General features: G+C 36.0%; 2 protein-coding genes across 5 annotated transcripts in view; one reads left to right on the top strand and one right to left on the bottom strand.

Annotated features, from left to right (window-relative positions):
* Nucleotides 1–6,815, top strand: part of LOC107699775 (mitochondrial-processing peptidase subunit alpha-like) — a 12,300-nt gene extending 5,485 nt beyond the window's left edge. The window contains exons 12-13 of one of the 2 annotated variants that reach the window (XM_016501160.1): nt 2,044–2,188; nt 2,726–3,915. In XM_016501160.1, the coding sequence (XP_016356646.1) occupies nt 2,044–2,188; nt 2,726–2,895 (315 nt within the window). In that variant the 3' untranslated portion in view covers nt 2,896–3,915. Of the gene's footprint in view, nt 1–2,043; nt 2,189–2,725; nt 3,916–6,755 lie in introns of those variants that run through there. The other variant, XM_016501162.1, reaches the window with a different exon arrangement.
* Nucleotides 3,694–13,536, bottom strand: LOC107699774 (72 kDa inositol polyphosphate 5-phosphatase-like). Of its 3 annotated transcripts, none has more exons than XM_016501157.1 (11): nt 12,452–13,536; nt 10,377–11,230; nt 8,907–9,030; nt 8,725–8,822; nt 8,513–8,637; nt 7,175–7,294; nt 6,983–7,090; nt 6,737–6,898; nt 6,515–6,630; nt 6,292–6,428; nt 3,694–4,953 (listed from the first exon to the last, which is right to left on the bottom strand). In XM_016501157.1, exons 2-11 carry the CDS (start codon nt 11,168–11,170, stop codon nt 4,818–4,820), a joined length of 1,920 nt encoding a protein of 639 aa, XP_016356643.1. In that variant the 5' UTR covers nt 11,171–11,230; nt 12,452–13,536; the 3' UTR covers nt 3,694–4,817. The 3 variants fall into 3 exon arrangements, with proteins under 3 accessions (XP_016356643.1, XP_016356644.1, XP_016356645.1); XM_016501158.1 differs by having other exon boundaries at nt 12,483–13,536; XM_016501159.1 differs by having other exon boundaries at nt 12,511–13,536.
* Nucleotides 13,537–14,842: the final 1,306 nt, after the last annotated feature.

Genomic DNA, 14,842 nt, shown 5'->3' with positions numbered 1-14,842 from the left:
AGTCTTTTCTGTCTTTTCTACGCCCGTGTTTTGTTCTCACAGACACCCGGTAGCAAGTAACAAAACAACAGGCAAGAAGAAAATGTGATGGCTTTTCAGGTTAAATCCACAGTAAATAAAATACATTTAGGCTAGACGTGTTATATGGAGTCTGGCACCAAAATACACAAATTTGGCTTTCATTCGCAGTTGATCAAGCTTTAAAATATTACGTTGGCTTGATTTGAGAAAATTTAAGGTAAAGTGATGAACAGATTTCATGTTTTGAAACGTTTTGTGACCTTTGTGCAGACATAAAGAGAAGAAGTAGTAGTGGGAGAATCTTTACCAACATCACCAAGACAACCCCACGCCACTGGAGATAACGAATGGATAAAGCTCAATGTAAGTAAATAACCAACAATGTCTGGCGCATTCTTAAACTTAAAAGGTTAGTTCACCCAAAAATGAAAATTCTGTCATTAATCACTCACCCTCATGTCGTTCTAAACCCGTAAGACCTCCGTTCATCTTCGGAACACAAACTAAGATCAAGGTCCAGAAACGTAGCAAGGAGATCGGTAAAATAATCCATGTGACATCAGTAGTTCAACCGTAATTTTACAAAGCTACGAGAATACTTTTTGTACGCAAAGAAAACAGTTCTTTTTAAATTCTTGCTATTCTGTGTCAGCTGCATCACGCGGATACATTTTCTATGTTCTTTACTCTTTAAATTGAACGAAAACAATGTATCCGCGTGACGCAGCTGACACAGAATAGCATACGCTGTTTACATTCAGTGGATACTCTCCAAAAGGTTGACGCGGAGGAGACGAATTGTTGAATAAAGTCGTTATTTTTGTTTTCTTTGCGTACAAAAAGTATTCTCGTAGCTTCGTAAAATTACGGTTGAACCCCTGATGTCACATGGATTATTTTACCGATCTCCTTGCTACGTTTCTGGACCTTGATCGTGGTAATTACATTGCTGTCTATGGGAGGGTCAGAGAGCCCTCAGAATTCATCCAAAATATCTTAATTTGTGTTCCGAAGATGAACGAAGGCTTACGGGTTTAGAACGACATGAGGGTGAGTAATTAATGACATAATTTTCATTTTTGGGTGAACTAACCCTTTAAGAAGGTCTTAAATCACAGCAGAGTCTTAAAATCCACAAAGCCATGGCATTAAATGTCCCATGCACTGCAAAAAATGAATATCTTAAGGGTTTTTGTCTTGTTTCCAATATAAAGATCCTTAAATCAAGATACATTTACTTGAGATGCAAAAGTCTTGTTTTCAGAGAAATTGAGCAAAATTAAGTGAGTTCTCAATGGGTTTTTCCTTTGAATTAGGTTGATTTTTCTGAGTCCATTGGCAGATATTTATTCCTGTTTTAGTCATAATCTCCCAGTCCCTTCATTTTGATAATTTTCTCATAAAACGAAACTCGTGTAATTTTGCTGCTCAAGTAAATGGATTTTGATTTATGAATCGTTAGATATTTGCACTAGAAAACATGACTGAAATATTGAGGAAGAACCTCACTTTGCAAAATGTGATCGGAAGGTACAGTAAAAGTTACTTCCATATTCTATTGGTATGGAGCAGAGCTATTCAAGCCTCAATCTATTTTCTTTTGTAAAATGAATTAAAAAGTAATGAAGTTATTATTGGAATTTGTAGTTGAAGCATACAAGACATTTACATTTAGACAAATTGTTATATTCAGTTTATTCCTTACGTTTTCTTTACTTGGACTTAAAAAGTCTTAAATTTATCTTCATAAAACCTGCAGAAACCCTGTAAAATCCACCGTAGAATCTCTAGGACTTTCCAACAGATGAAAACAATATTCAGAGCTTGACTACAGTGGTCTGAACATTGTTTTCTGAAATGTAATTCCTCGGTAATATAACAAAAGTACAGTCTTCTGTATAATTAATGTATATTACATTTTTAAATATGAAAAAAAAAAAGATGATCATATGTCATCACATCATAGGTGACTTGACTCATTGTGAATTTGTGTTCATAACCTGAAATCTCTCACTTGTGCAGATCGAGCTAGAGAGAGCCAAGACGCAACTGAAATCCATGCTCATGATGAACTTGGAGTCACGACCGGTCATCTTTGAAGACGTAGGTCGACAAGTACTTGCGACAGGCAAGAGGAAGCTGCCACATGAGCTGCGTGAGCTCATCAGTAAGTACTGATGTTTACTGCAAAGTATAAAGCCTATATGAAAGCTTCATTTAGCATGTAAATGCATGTTTGTAACATTCACAAAATACTTAATACACAACCGTTCAAAAGTTTGAGAAAATCAGCATATTAGAATGACTTCTGAAGAATCATGCGACACCCAAGCCTGGAGTGTAATGGCTGCTGGAAATTCAGCTTTGGCTTTATAAGAATTAATCACATTTTAAAATGTATTAAAACGTTAATTTTAAATTGTAATAATATTTCACAGTATCTTTGATCAAATAAAGCCTCTGTGAGCATAAGAGACATTACATATAGACTTTATAAATATTTTTGACTTTCTTCTTTCAAAAACTTACCGACCCCAAAACTTTTGAACGGTAGCGTACATACTTAATTGCATTACTTGGCTTAAATATGTTATATCAGTATCATACCATTCACTAGTTCTTTCTGGGAGACATATTTGCTAAAAAAATATTAATTAACAGACCCCCCCACCCCCACACACACACACACTTTTCTTTGTTTTAGGTAATGTTACAGCCAGTGACATCAAGAGAGTTACAACGAAAATGCTGCGTAGTAAGCCTGCGGTGGCAGCACTGGGAGATCTGACAGAGCTGCCCTCATACGAGGACATTCAAGCCGCTCTCTCTAGTAAAGACGGACGTCTGCCTCGCATATACCGCCTGTTCCAATAGAGGACTGACCGCTGGCACCATCTAGACGCAAATATGAGGACTGACCCAACAAATATCATTCTGGACTGGAATTTAAGTGCAATGCTTAAACTGTGGTTGCATTTAATCTATACAGTACTTAAAACGTGAGTTTAAAACAATAGTTGACCCAAAAATCACCCTCATGTCATTTCAAAACTGTAGGTCGATGAGCTCTAATGGGTTTGGTTCTTGAACATATCTTTTCTGTTATGCAGAAGAAAGAAAGGTTTGTAATGACATGAGGGTGTGTAAGTGACCATTTTGAAATTGGCCGAGTTTAAATTCACACACCAATGCATTATTTTTGCATGATTTTGTTGAATTCGCCATGTGTTTAAAGTACATGAATTTGTTAATTTCACATTTCTATCTTAACTGGCTCGACAAGTGGACTTTTCCATGGCATTTGTTCACATTTCTGCATTGTTGTTCATAGGCTGTGCTTTTCGGTGTAAAACTGGGCAAACCCAAATGATATTTCACACATCACATACCAATTTTCAGAAAGTTCTACAAAACTCTTATGCTTTAGTCAGTATATTGAAATATCTGAACAGAATGACACAAACTGTGCGGTTTACCACTTACCCTTGCTGTGAAAACACAGTGTACATAATGATAATCCCCTTTTCTCTTGCTAAATCACTGTTAACGTGAACCTCTGATCACTAATTAAGAGTTTGTTTGCCAGATTAATGTATGTCTGTTTAGCGGTTTGTGTTGGATTACCCTACAAGAATATATTTATTCCCTTGTACTTCATCAGTACATGTTTACTGTTATATATTTTTTTTTTCCATTGCTGCCTATTAAGATGATAGGAATGGTTGAAACTGTAATGAGCAAAAACCCTCATGTTCCCTTAAAAAATAAAAGCTTGATCCTTTGTATTATTTATTTCATGTACACATTTGGTCCAAAATGTGTAATCGAAACAAATAAGAAATAACACCTCAAGTATGAGTTTTGGTATTACTTTACATAGTAAATAAACATTTATAACAGGCTATTATTTGGTTTTAAACAGCAGAATGTACTTGAAGTCACTGAGGCAATCATGAGAAAGATCGCAGGCACTTTCAGTACAAATAGAACTGAAATTCATGATGTGAATGCATGACTTATTACACCAGTCACCGAGATCCATGCGCAAGCAACACCAATACTATGGTCGTTCCTGCTCCCATACATCTATCACACTTGACATCAAGTAAGCTGAATTATATTGGATATGTTAAGGCAGTAAACTCAAGTATAGTCTGTGCCTCCTCGCTTAGATTTTGCACTCAATTGAACCCAAGGTCAGCCTCTCTACATGATACCACATTGACCTATCAATGACAATCCACCAATAAAAACAACTGCTAACACAAATTCTCCCAAATTTTGCTGGTAATTATGCTACAGTACGGTTGTTAGGTAACTCTTCTATAGTTACTATATGCTATAGTAGCAAATTGTTAGGTAACTCTTCAAAAATGATCCAGGAGCCAATCAAATGAGCTGCCTGGTACTGGTATGTGTTTACAGTTATCAGTTAAAGGTGAGCTAATGGTTTAACAAGGCCATTAAACACTATCAGTTGGAACCATATACAGAAGAGATTGTTTCGGCTTGCAAGATAAATACCAGAATATGAAATAATACAAAAAATTGATTAGGAATAACTGATGTACAGTACAGCTAACTTCATTTACTCCGGTCAGTATATTTTATAGATTTCTATAATATTTTATAGTACCAGCTGTCCAGCCGCAATCTTTTAGTCGCTGGACTGTGCACTTGACATCCGTAGTACCGAGTTATCCTTTGGTCCTGAAAGTCCAGCTTTCCAAGTCAGTACCTCTGTGTTTGAAATGATCAGTTTTAGCACCCTACGGCTCTCACACACTGGTCCCCGATCAGGATATGGTGCAAACCGTGCTGTTATTCTGGATCTTCATGGCTGCCTCTCTCTTGTTCAGCTCCCTGGTGATTCTCCTTCGGATTCCTTCTAGGTACAGGCTCCTGTCAAACTGGCCAGCACCCAAAGGAATGCTGGGGAGGATAATACACTGATTTAGTGGTTTCTCAAACCTACACGAATAACATCCTGTGAAACATGAACAGACCACAAAACATTAACATTCCATTTCGTAAATTGATGAAAAGCTTGTGTCTACTAGAATAAATCATGTGGTTTGTTTTGTAGAATGACAGTAGAAGGTGTCCCAGGACCCAGTGCATTTGCGTCATTATCTTTGTAATGCAACATGTAACATCAATATACAAGAATTACATGAATGTGAATGTAGAGTAAATCTGGCTAACTACTGGTTAAAAGTTTAGTTCACCCAAACATTAATCTTCGAAATACAATGAAACTTTTGAAGTGAGCTTCCCATATTTGATGAACTATATGTAAGTGCTTTGATCAGTGTTTAACCTGATGCTGAAGCCCAAAAATGACCTTTTTTTATTTTAGTGATATGAATATACTATATTTTAGTTTGATACTGTTTTATTTAATACCTTGTATTTTTAGGTATATTTTTTATGGTACTAAATTTTATTTATGCAATAGTTGTGATTCATTTATTACCGGTTAACCACTTTTTCAGCGTAGATCTGAAAATGACATTTCCATTTCCAACTGCTGGAATTCTTTGGAGCAGACTTAAGTTTGGTCTCTTATAATTGTATTATGTTAATTATTATGAAAAATGCACAAAAATACAATTTTTAAATTGTATATGAAATATATATTTACCAAAACATATTTTACTCTAAAACCACAAGAAAATCAAAACCTAAAAAAAGTTGTGTTCCAAATTTGAGGTTGAGATCTCAAAAATGTCCCATTCGTTTTCAATGCAGACAATTTTGGCTGCTGGAAGTACAAGTGTGACTATTTTCAGTACCATTTGAACTTTTTGAATTATGCCCATGACTTTTTTCTTTTTGTGTTCACATAGTAAGTGCCAAAACCTTTACCAAGTTTCGTACCACTCTAATGAAGAGCACAAGAGGGTTAAATATGGGTAACATACCCTAAATTAAATCAGTTCAACATTTAAAGCCATCATGTCTCTTAAGAAGACTTGAATTAAACCGCTCGACTCATATGGATTACTTTTACAATGTCTTTATGACATTTTTGAAACTATGATAATTTTGGTGACATGGATGAACAGAAATCTCAGGTTTTATTAAATATATCTACATTTGTGTTTCTAAAATTAACAACATTAAGATGAACAACGTGAAGGTGAGTAAATAATGACAGAATTTCATTTTCGGATAAACCAACCCTTTAACTACCTTTCTAGATAACTACCCAATTAGAAGAAACAAGTGCAAGTGCAACCGTTAAAATCATTGAATAAAGACGCTTACTTATCTCGACCTGGACGAAGTTTGACCTGAAACATGCCGATGACAGGCCGGTGATCTGATGTCTTAATGGACAAGCAAGACATATACTTGACCACTTTAATGTCATCTGCTTGTCTGTTTCGATAAAGAATCCGGTCCTGTCAACAAATGAGGAAAAATCAACAACTGTACTAAAGGGTATGTAGTGATGCATTATCATCATGCAATTAGCAAAAAAGCTTACTGTATATGAGGGTGTTCTCTGCTTTGTGGTGGTGTCATAGACGTCACAACCAATGTCAAACTTGTATGTAGGAGGAAAGTATATAGATGCTTCCTGAAACCCTTTAAAAATGGAACCTGCAAATGCACAAAGACAGATTCTTCCTGTTAAAGAATTTGTATTTTTCCTTGAAGGGAGCATATGCATAAATTACACAGGACTGTAATTTTGCATCTAACTTGCCTTCTTTCATCTCTTTCAGCAGCTGGTCATGCTGTAATAGTGGGCTCATATCTGCGCCCGTAACCTGATTCAAAATGGCCTCCACCTCACCTCTGGCTTTATTCAGGCGGAAATTAAAATCTCCAAACCAGAAGACCTCATCAAAACGGGTTGTGACATCAGCTGAGAATGAGTGGCAAATTTGATCATTCACAGAAAAATAAATACACTATATATGACAAATGTGACAAATGCAGAAACACTCACATGTTGTGGAGCGGTAAGGGTTTGTATCTGGGAGGTTTCTAGGAAGAGCCAAAGCTTCTATGATCTTGTTGTAATCTAAGATCCTCTCATATACTTTAGAATCTCCAGCTGAGACAAATACAAAGATGGTTGGGTTTATTTATAGTTTATTTATAGTTTATATAACTGGGTTGTTAAAAATATTCCACTTACAAGTGAAATGGGATGTAATAAAGAGGAAGGATGTCCCGAAGAAAGTAAAGCCGATACCCACAGCTCCTTTAGTCTTAATCTGAGATATAATTCTGGTTGTAACTGTAGCATGTTCCACCTCTGTAACGGCAAAAAAGACAGCTATCTATTATTATATTATATTATTCAAAAATGTTGGGTCTGTAGTTTGCGCAGGTTCGGGCTACATAAGGAGCTTAAAATATCATCTTGTTGTGATGTTGGGTGCCAGAATCAACGTAATATATACTCAAATGAGAAATTTGATCGCATATCTGCTGCCACTGCCAGACAAAAACCATATATGGTAGTTACATAGCACCTAGACCTCAGTTATCATGAAAAAAGACAGGAAATTTCAGTTTTCACAATATGGTACCGTTAAAGAAATTAATACTTTTATTCAACAAGGCAACATTAAACAAATGAAAAATTTACCGAAAATGGCAGTAAAGATTATATACGGTCACAAAAAAAAAAATCTATTTCAAATAAATGCTGTTCATTTGAACTGACAATATCACTGATAATTCAACACTGATAATACTAAAGTTTCTTGTGCAGCAAATCAACATATGTGACCCTGGACCACAAAACCAATCATAAGGGTCAATTTCTCTACATTTCTCTAGATTTATACATCAAGCTGAATAAATAAGCTTTCCATTGATGTATGGTTTGTTAGGATAGGACAATATTTGGCCGAGATACAACTATTTGAAAATCTGGAATCTAAGGGGGGCGAAAAAAATCAAAATATTGAGAAAATCGCCTTTAAAGTTTTCCAAATGAAGTTCTTAGCAATGCATATTACTAATCAAAAATTAAGTTTTGATATATTTACGGTAGGAAATTTACAAACTATCTTCATGGAACATGATCTTTACTTAATATCCTAATGATTTTTTTTTTTCATAAAAGAAAAATCGATAATTTTAACCCATACAATGTTTTTTTGGCTATTGCTACAAATATACCCCAGCGACTTAAGACTGTTTTTGTGGTCCATGGTCACATATTAGAATTATTTCTGAAGGATCATGTGACACCGAAGACTGAAGTAATGGCTGAAGTAATAAAGTTAAAATGCAACTTTGCATCACAGTAATAAATTACATTTTAAAATACATTAAAATAGCAAAAATTTTATTTTAAATTGTAATATTTTACAACATTACTGTTTTACTGTATTTTTGATCAAATAAATGCAGCCTTGGTGAGCATAAGAGACTTCTTTCAAAACATTAAAAAACCTAAACTTTTGAACAGTAGTGCACAACATATATTATATCATTTTAATTTGAAGAAAAAAAGCTTTACCTGAACAGAACCATATGAGGTCTCTCCTGACAAATACAGTGAGATAGAGAACGCCATGGGCTGCTGCGTACAGCATCACGTAATACGGCCCAAGTGTTTCCTGCAGATGGATCTCCCACTCCCTCCTGTGGACAAACATGAAGAGAGTAAATGTGCTGAGTATCAGAAACAGACAAAAAAAAAACCCTGTGAAAAGCAACTCAAAGTCTTACCTATCCGGACACCCTTCCTGAACTCCTATAACATAGACGTCCTGTGCAAAGTCTGTGTCGGTTGGGAGCAGCAGATCATCTAGGTTGCATGGAAGCCCCTGAGACCAAGAGAAAGAGCTTAGGCTACAGCTGCTATGCACTTAAACAAACAAATCATTCGAAATGACAGTATTGTTCAACACCTTCCCTCCCTGCATGTTCCATGTGGCCACGTAGATACCGAGCCGTCTCTCTGGGAAGTAGCGGTCGAGCTCCTCTGCCCCCAGCAAGGCACCATTACCCAAAACACTACCCTCCAGAAAGCTCCTAAAACCATAAGCAGGTACATTTTCAGGAAAACAATAAATAATACCAAAAGAGTTGAGAAATGCTCCTTCTAGCATGTTACACAATACATTCATATAAACTACATTATTTCATGAAGACAGAACAATTTTACACTAAAGGATGAGTTTACCCAAATGTTTTGGTGAGAGAGTGAGTGAGTGAGTGAGTGTGTGTGTGTGTGTGTTATATATATATATATATATATTTATTTTATTTTTTTCCCAGCATTTTTCATAATGCATCCTTGCATTCTTAAAAACTGCATAATTGAAAACTGCATAATTTCAAGACAGAACAATTTTAAACTAAAGGATGAGAAATGATTACATTCGTTCTTGCAAATACAAGCAATTATAAAAATTAAAAAAAAATCAGTCCAGGTGACATGTCGGTTATCAGCCAACATTAGAGAATTTTTTTTATTCCTTTTCATTATCGGATTCAGTAGTTCATGCTCAGTTCCCTTATTTGTACACGTTAATTACCTCAATTAATCCATTAAAGTAAATCTATAAACATTAATAATTTAATGAGCCTGTTAGATGCAATCTTTAGCAGATCGCTTTTTCATATTTTATGTCTAAATTTACTTGTAGCATTGATTGTTTAGTAAAGTGTTTCCCTTTTTATTATTTTACAATTGTCTTGTGTAAACCCCTGGACAAAATATGATCTCATGGCTGGAAAAGAACAGCGAGAACATTCCTCAAAAGATCTCCACTGATGTTCCACAGATGAAAACCATACAGATTTAAAAACGACACAAGGAGTTCATGACGACAATTTAATTTCTGGCTGAATTATAACATTAATAAAGATGTAAATTGTCTAATAATCAGATTTTGTATTTCATACTGCCCATACATGTATCATGTCACCTTCAAGTAGGACATGAATGTATGTTCTCCTGATGCAGTTTGACAGTTGCTGAACTAGCATCTCACTGATCCATTAATCCCCTTTGCATTCACACCGCTTCACCCTTCCTCTCCAATCTCTCAATAAACGTCCAGCTTCACTTTTCACTTCCCACAACTAAAGCTGTTCAGGTGATTCTGTAAGTAGCGACTTACTCTGGCAAGTGCCTGTGCTCATTCCTGCAGGAACATTAATCATGGTCTACTTCCTTGTGAAACATGAAATTTAATTTGGTTCATGCATTCATTCACATAAAAATGTGGCTTGGACACTTAGGACCCTTTGGGAGGTAATCAAGGTGCCACATCAGCCTGTGATCATGTGATCTTGACATTGAAGATGGCGATATGCTGAGCGAAACAGGCTGCAGAAAAGACGAAACAAATGAATAATAAAAAAACACTCACCTGTTCCTCACATCCCGGGGTCTGATGGGGTTCAGAACGCTATAGGTGGACTTCATGGAATGGACAGAGTCATTGTCTGACACCATGGTGTCCAACAGCCGGCTATCGCTCAGTTTCCTCTGAAGCCTCTCCGACCCCCGCCCCCTTCTCCCCACCGCACTGTAATCCAAACAATCCCTGTCAATCCGATTAGTTGTCCTTAAGGACGTGGAGGCTGCGCTGTTCTCCAGAGGAGGATATGTCCCAGTGGACTGCAGTGGGGACAAAATAATTCTGGACGGTTTCAAACGCTCTTTACTCGGATCACTATGCTCATTGTCAGTCTCGGAGAAGCTATCGGTCCTAATCCTGAATGACGGTGTCTCCATGGGTGGGAGATCGAGGGGACGTCCGGATGCAAGGCCTTGGCCATTTGATGAGGTGTCTTCCTTAAGCGAATCGGTGGAAGAGCCCGTCTCGCCTGGGTCGGTGAGACTCTCCTGGCTGTTCCTCAATCTTCTCCCCCTAACCTTCTCATCAAATGAGATGTTTTTACCCCCCATTCCCAATCCCACGGGCTTCGGAAGAGAGGGAGGTCGAGGCTGAAATGGACTAAGTTTGGCGTCCTTGTTATGCTCATCCTGAAGTAGTTTGGCACCTTCATATGGATTCTTGATGTCTTTGAGCTCCTCCTTGTTGCTCTTCTCTGTCCTGGGGTCTACACGTAGAACAGTAATATCTGCTTTACAAGCTGGTTCTCCTGACCTGAGTTCTGTGGGGTTAAACGGGACGATGCTGTCTCCATGCTCACTCATCCTATTGGCAGACTTAGTTTTAGATGTAAACAAGTCCCATGATACTCAGATGATTACATCCTGTGGAGACAGCGAGGAGATTATTTTGATGACTTATTATTATTATGTCAATTATGTCTTTCGATTAAGAGATATTTCACTTATTGCTCAATTAAGCAGTATTCCACATCTTGCCCAACATTGGATTAAAATATAAGTTATAATACAAACTCTAAATAACAGAACCATTTAAACAAATGGGTTTTTGAATCATTTCTAAACATTACAAGGGACCACTTCCTTAAATATAAAGGCAACTAGCTTGAAATATTATAACCCCCCCACCCCCTTATAAGAATATAAGAATAATACTTACTCAAAAAAAATGTTGTGTTAAGTTAACAGCGTATATTTTGCGAATATTTTGCGAATTTAATATTATTTCTGTGACAAATTGCTGTGCCTCTTTTGAAAGTCTTTTTATATAAAAGCATCTGCTAAATGCGTAAATATACATGTAAATGTAATTCTGTACACCAAATAAAAGTCTTCTTCAACCCAATATTAAAATATTAGAGAAGGAATTTCAGGTCTATACTTTTTTTCATAAAAATGTTATTTAAAACTATGTATAAACAACAAATTATGAAAATATTGCCCCGTAGCAGCTTTACCTGGAATACAACACTAGAAAAATAAGAAACATACATCTCTTAAAATCTTTATTTATTTGAATTTGTCTGTTGACCCCCTAGCGCACTTCAGTTAGAAAAATGGGTTTAATTTTGAAATTTAAAACACAAACCTGATATTAACAGCTTATAAGTGGCAAGAGGAAGAATGCTTTGCAGAAACACACAATCCATAAACAATTAACGTTAGTTATTGCAGTCCTACCTTAGACTGTATGAAAAACATCAACGGATTAATAATCATTGAAACATCTATTTCTACTCTAGTTAGAAACAGACATCTACGAATTAGTGGGCGTCGTAAATGAACAACGTTATCAACAACAACCAATAGGCTACTACTAACAACGTTACTGTACAAACAGTACCACAAAAACATAACTATTATTAAAAAACAACCTCTGCGCAAACGTGAACTTAAACTAAGACTAAAATGTATTAGTAGTGAACTATTCTGATGAGAGCTGTCAGAAATCTGTCCCTAACAGTGATGTTAAATTCACTGATGTCACACGATGGTCACACATCAGTTAGCTATCGCTACAAATAAAATGTAGCTTTTTTATCTTTACAAAATATAAACATACATTAATGTGAAGAATAAAATGACATATTTTGAGAGTGAAACCGCTCTCCGTTACCTCTAGTTCGCTGAAGAAGCAAACTTACTTGACTTCCTTAGCAACGCCAGGCAACCAACAACTAATCAAGAGGGTGTGCTGACAGTCAGCAGCAGTGTATTATGAAACTGCGCCATCTTGCGTTAATACCGTTTTTATTATTTTCACAAACAAGACTGTGGAGACCAAATATAATGTTTTAAAAATCAGCCACTGAAAACTATAAACGTTCATGTTGTTAGTTTGAAAAGTAATGCTACTAGTGAGTTAATGTAGCCTACTGGAGAACTGCAATTTGCTGTTATTTGCCGTACCACAAGCTATACAAAAATTAATTGGCACGTGGAAGGTAGTACAACCCTGAGTTTTCACTTAAAAAGATTATATTAATTACTCACTAAAGAACCTGAACACATTTAGGATGAATTGGAAAAGCGAGCCATATCCCATCATTCAATAACAAATTAATGGCCTCTTCAGCGATGCTCTGGGAGCTAATATCTATATCCATTATCCAATAGCTCAATAACCATAACCACATTTGGGTTTTGTGTTTGGCAGGACCACAAACTTTTAGAAATTAAATGAATATTAGTAAAAAAATAAATAAAAAAAAAACTGTCACATGGTCGTTGTCACAAGGACTGTAGCCTATCTGAGTAAGGTTTTAAAATAAATGTTCAGTTACACAAATGTGTGTTTCCTCTAGCAGTGGTATGGTTTCCTCTTTAAGTGTTAGGTTGGGAAGGGGTGTTATATAAAATAGTATTATTTTGCTGTTTCACAGCTTCCCTTACAAATATAAGTATAAATCTAGTTCATTTAATTATGTACGTAAACGTAAGGTTCAAGCATATATTCCAAGCATACTTTATGTAGTAATTAATATCAATGTACTAGTAGTAGTATACTTATAAGATGTACTTCTTGGAACTAACCTGGCCCACTTGTTAGTTTATTAAGTGTAACAGTAACAAACTTTGAGTACTCAACTATGCATCTAAGTTTTTCTTTTGTATTGCAACTACTGTGAACTATACTACAAGTGAACTTCTCGTTATATAGCCTACCTTTAGCGCACTATTTAGTATATGAAAGTATACTTTGAAATATACTTGCTGTTAACTTTCGCTTAATTATATATATACATATATATATATATATATATATATATATATATATATATACGTATTACATAAAGAGATGTGTCTGTTTCTGTGCAGGTTAATAGTACTGTGTTGCTATAATACATTATATATTAATATATAATAAAAAATATAATATTATACTTTTAAGTATATCAAAATATTTAGCTTAAAAGATGTGTATACTCAACACACACTTGAAGAAACAACATTTTGTACATTTGTTTTTATATTTGTTTTCCTGCTTACATTTTGCTATAAAGTCTATTAAAGGTTGTAGGCTCTGACACCCCAAATAGTGTGACAACATGCCCTGCAAAAAGGTCAAGTTGTGTTCTGTGAACTGTATGATTTATTTTCTGTACTACAGATGACTGTGAATGTCACTGACACCATTACAGCACATTCGATTTTGATTGCAAAAGGTGGCAAGTATAGGCCTTATAGCCTAGTCTGAGAGTTATGAAAATGTTACAATGTTTAAATGTTGACAGTAGGCAAACACACACAAGCGCACTCAGTCTGGCACGTGCTACCCAGTAATTGTCACGATCAAAACAAACAAGAGCACGTGCTTGACCCAGTGATCTTGTGAGGACCTCAGTCAAGCAAGACTTTCAGAAGTTCACCACAAATTGGACAGGTGTGCAGTACCCCAGACAGAACACATTCCTGCCTGGTGTCTTTAGATGATTCTTCTATAAAGAATTGGGGTGATGATGAGTGACACACACCTGACTCAAACCGGACATGATGCAGCCCTCCTCTCTGACCAAGCGCGAGAAGAGCATCCCTGCAGTTGACAGATGGTTCCTCGTGGCAACTGGCAAGACTACATGGATCTCCACAGGACTCTCCACCAGCAGCGCCTCCAGCACCTCTGCCTCCTGCATTCATCCGGCACCTGTGGACCTCACATGACACCTGTGAATTATATACTCAATTTACAACTTTAAATAATAAATTCTTCTTAATTAATCATTTGTGAGATTTTGTCATTTGAAACAGTTTTGAGGTTATCATACTTTGTGTGTATGTGTGTGTGTTCACAAAATAAACAGGCAAATAGTAATACACACACACGTGTGTCTATTTGTCTGTTTATTTTGTGAACACAGTAACGTTTTTAGATTTGTGGATTAAATATTGCTTTTATTTGAAGTGAAACGTTGAAATAAGACCTGTGTGGTATTTTTTAAATGTATTATTTATTGTAATTGTAAACCATGGGGTTGT

This window comes from Sinocyclocheilus anshuiensis, unplaced genomic scaffold (genome assembly GCF_001515605.1).
Source record: "Sinocyclocheilus anshuiensis isolate Anshui unplaced genomic scaffold, SAMN03320099.WGS_v1.1 scaffold278, whole genome shotgun sequence".
Lineage (NCBI taxonomy): Eukaryota > Metazoa > Chordata > Actinopteri > Cypriniformes > Cyprinidae > Sinocyclocheilus > Sinocyclocheilus anshuiensis.
The sequence above is the reverse complement of the archived record's forward strand: the minus strand, read 5'-3'. Positions and strand labels throughout refer to the sequence as shown.

Bases quoted from the DNA above. Each gene is read 5' to 3' on its own strand.
- LOC107699774 (XM_016501157.1), bottom strand. From the start codon at position 11,170: ATGAGTGAGCATGGAGACAGCATCGTCCCGTTTAACCCCACAGAACTC. The intron at 8,823-8,906 runs GTGTTGAACAAT...TCTTGGTCTCAG, and splicing joins GGAACATGCAGGGAGGGAAG to GGGCTTCCATGCAACCTAGA. The intron at 7,295-8,512 runs GTAAAGCTTTTT...TTGCCGTTACAG, and splicing joins CCTCATATGGTTCTGTTCAG to AGGTGGAACATGCTACAGTT.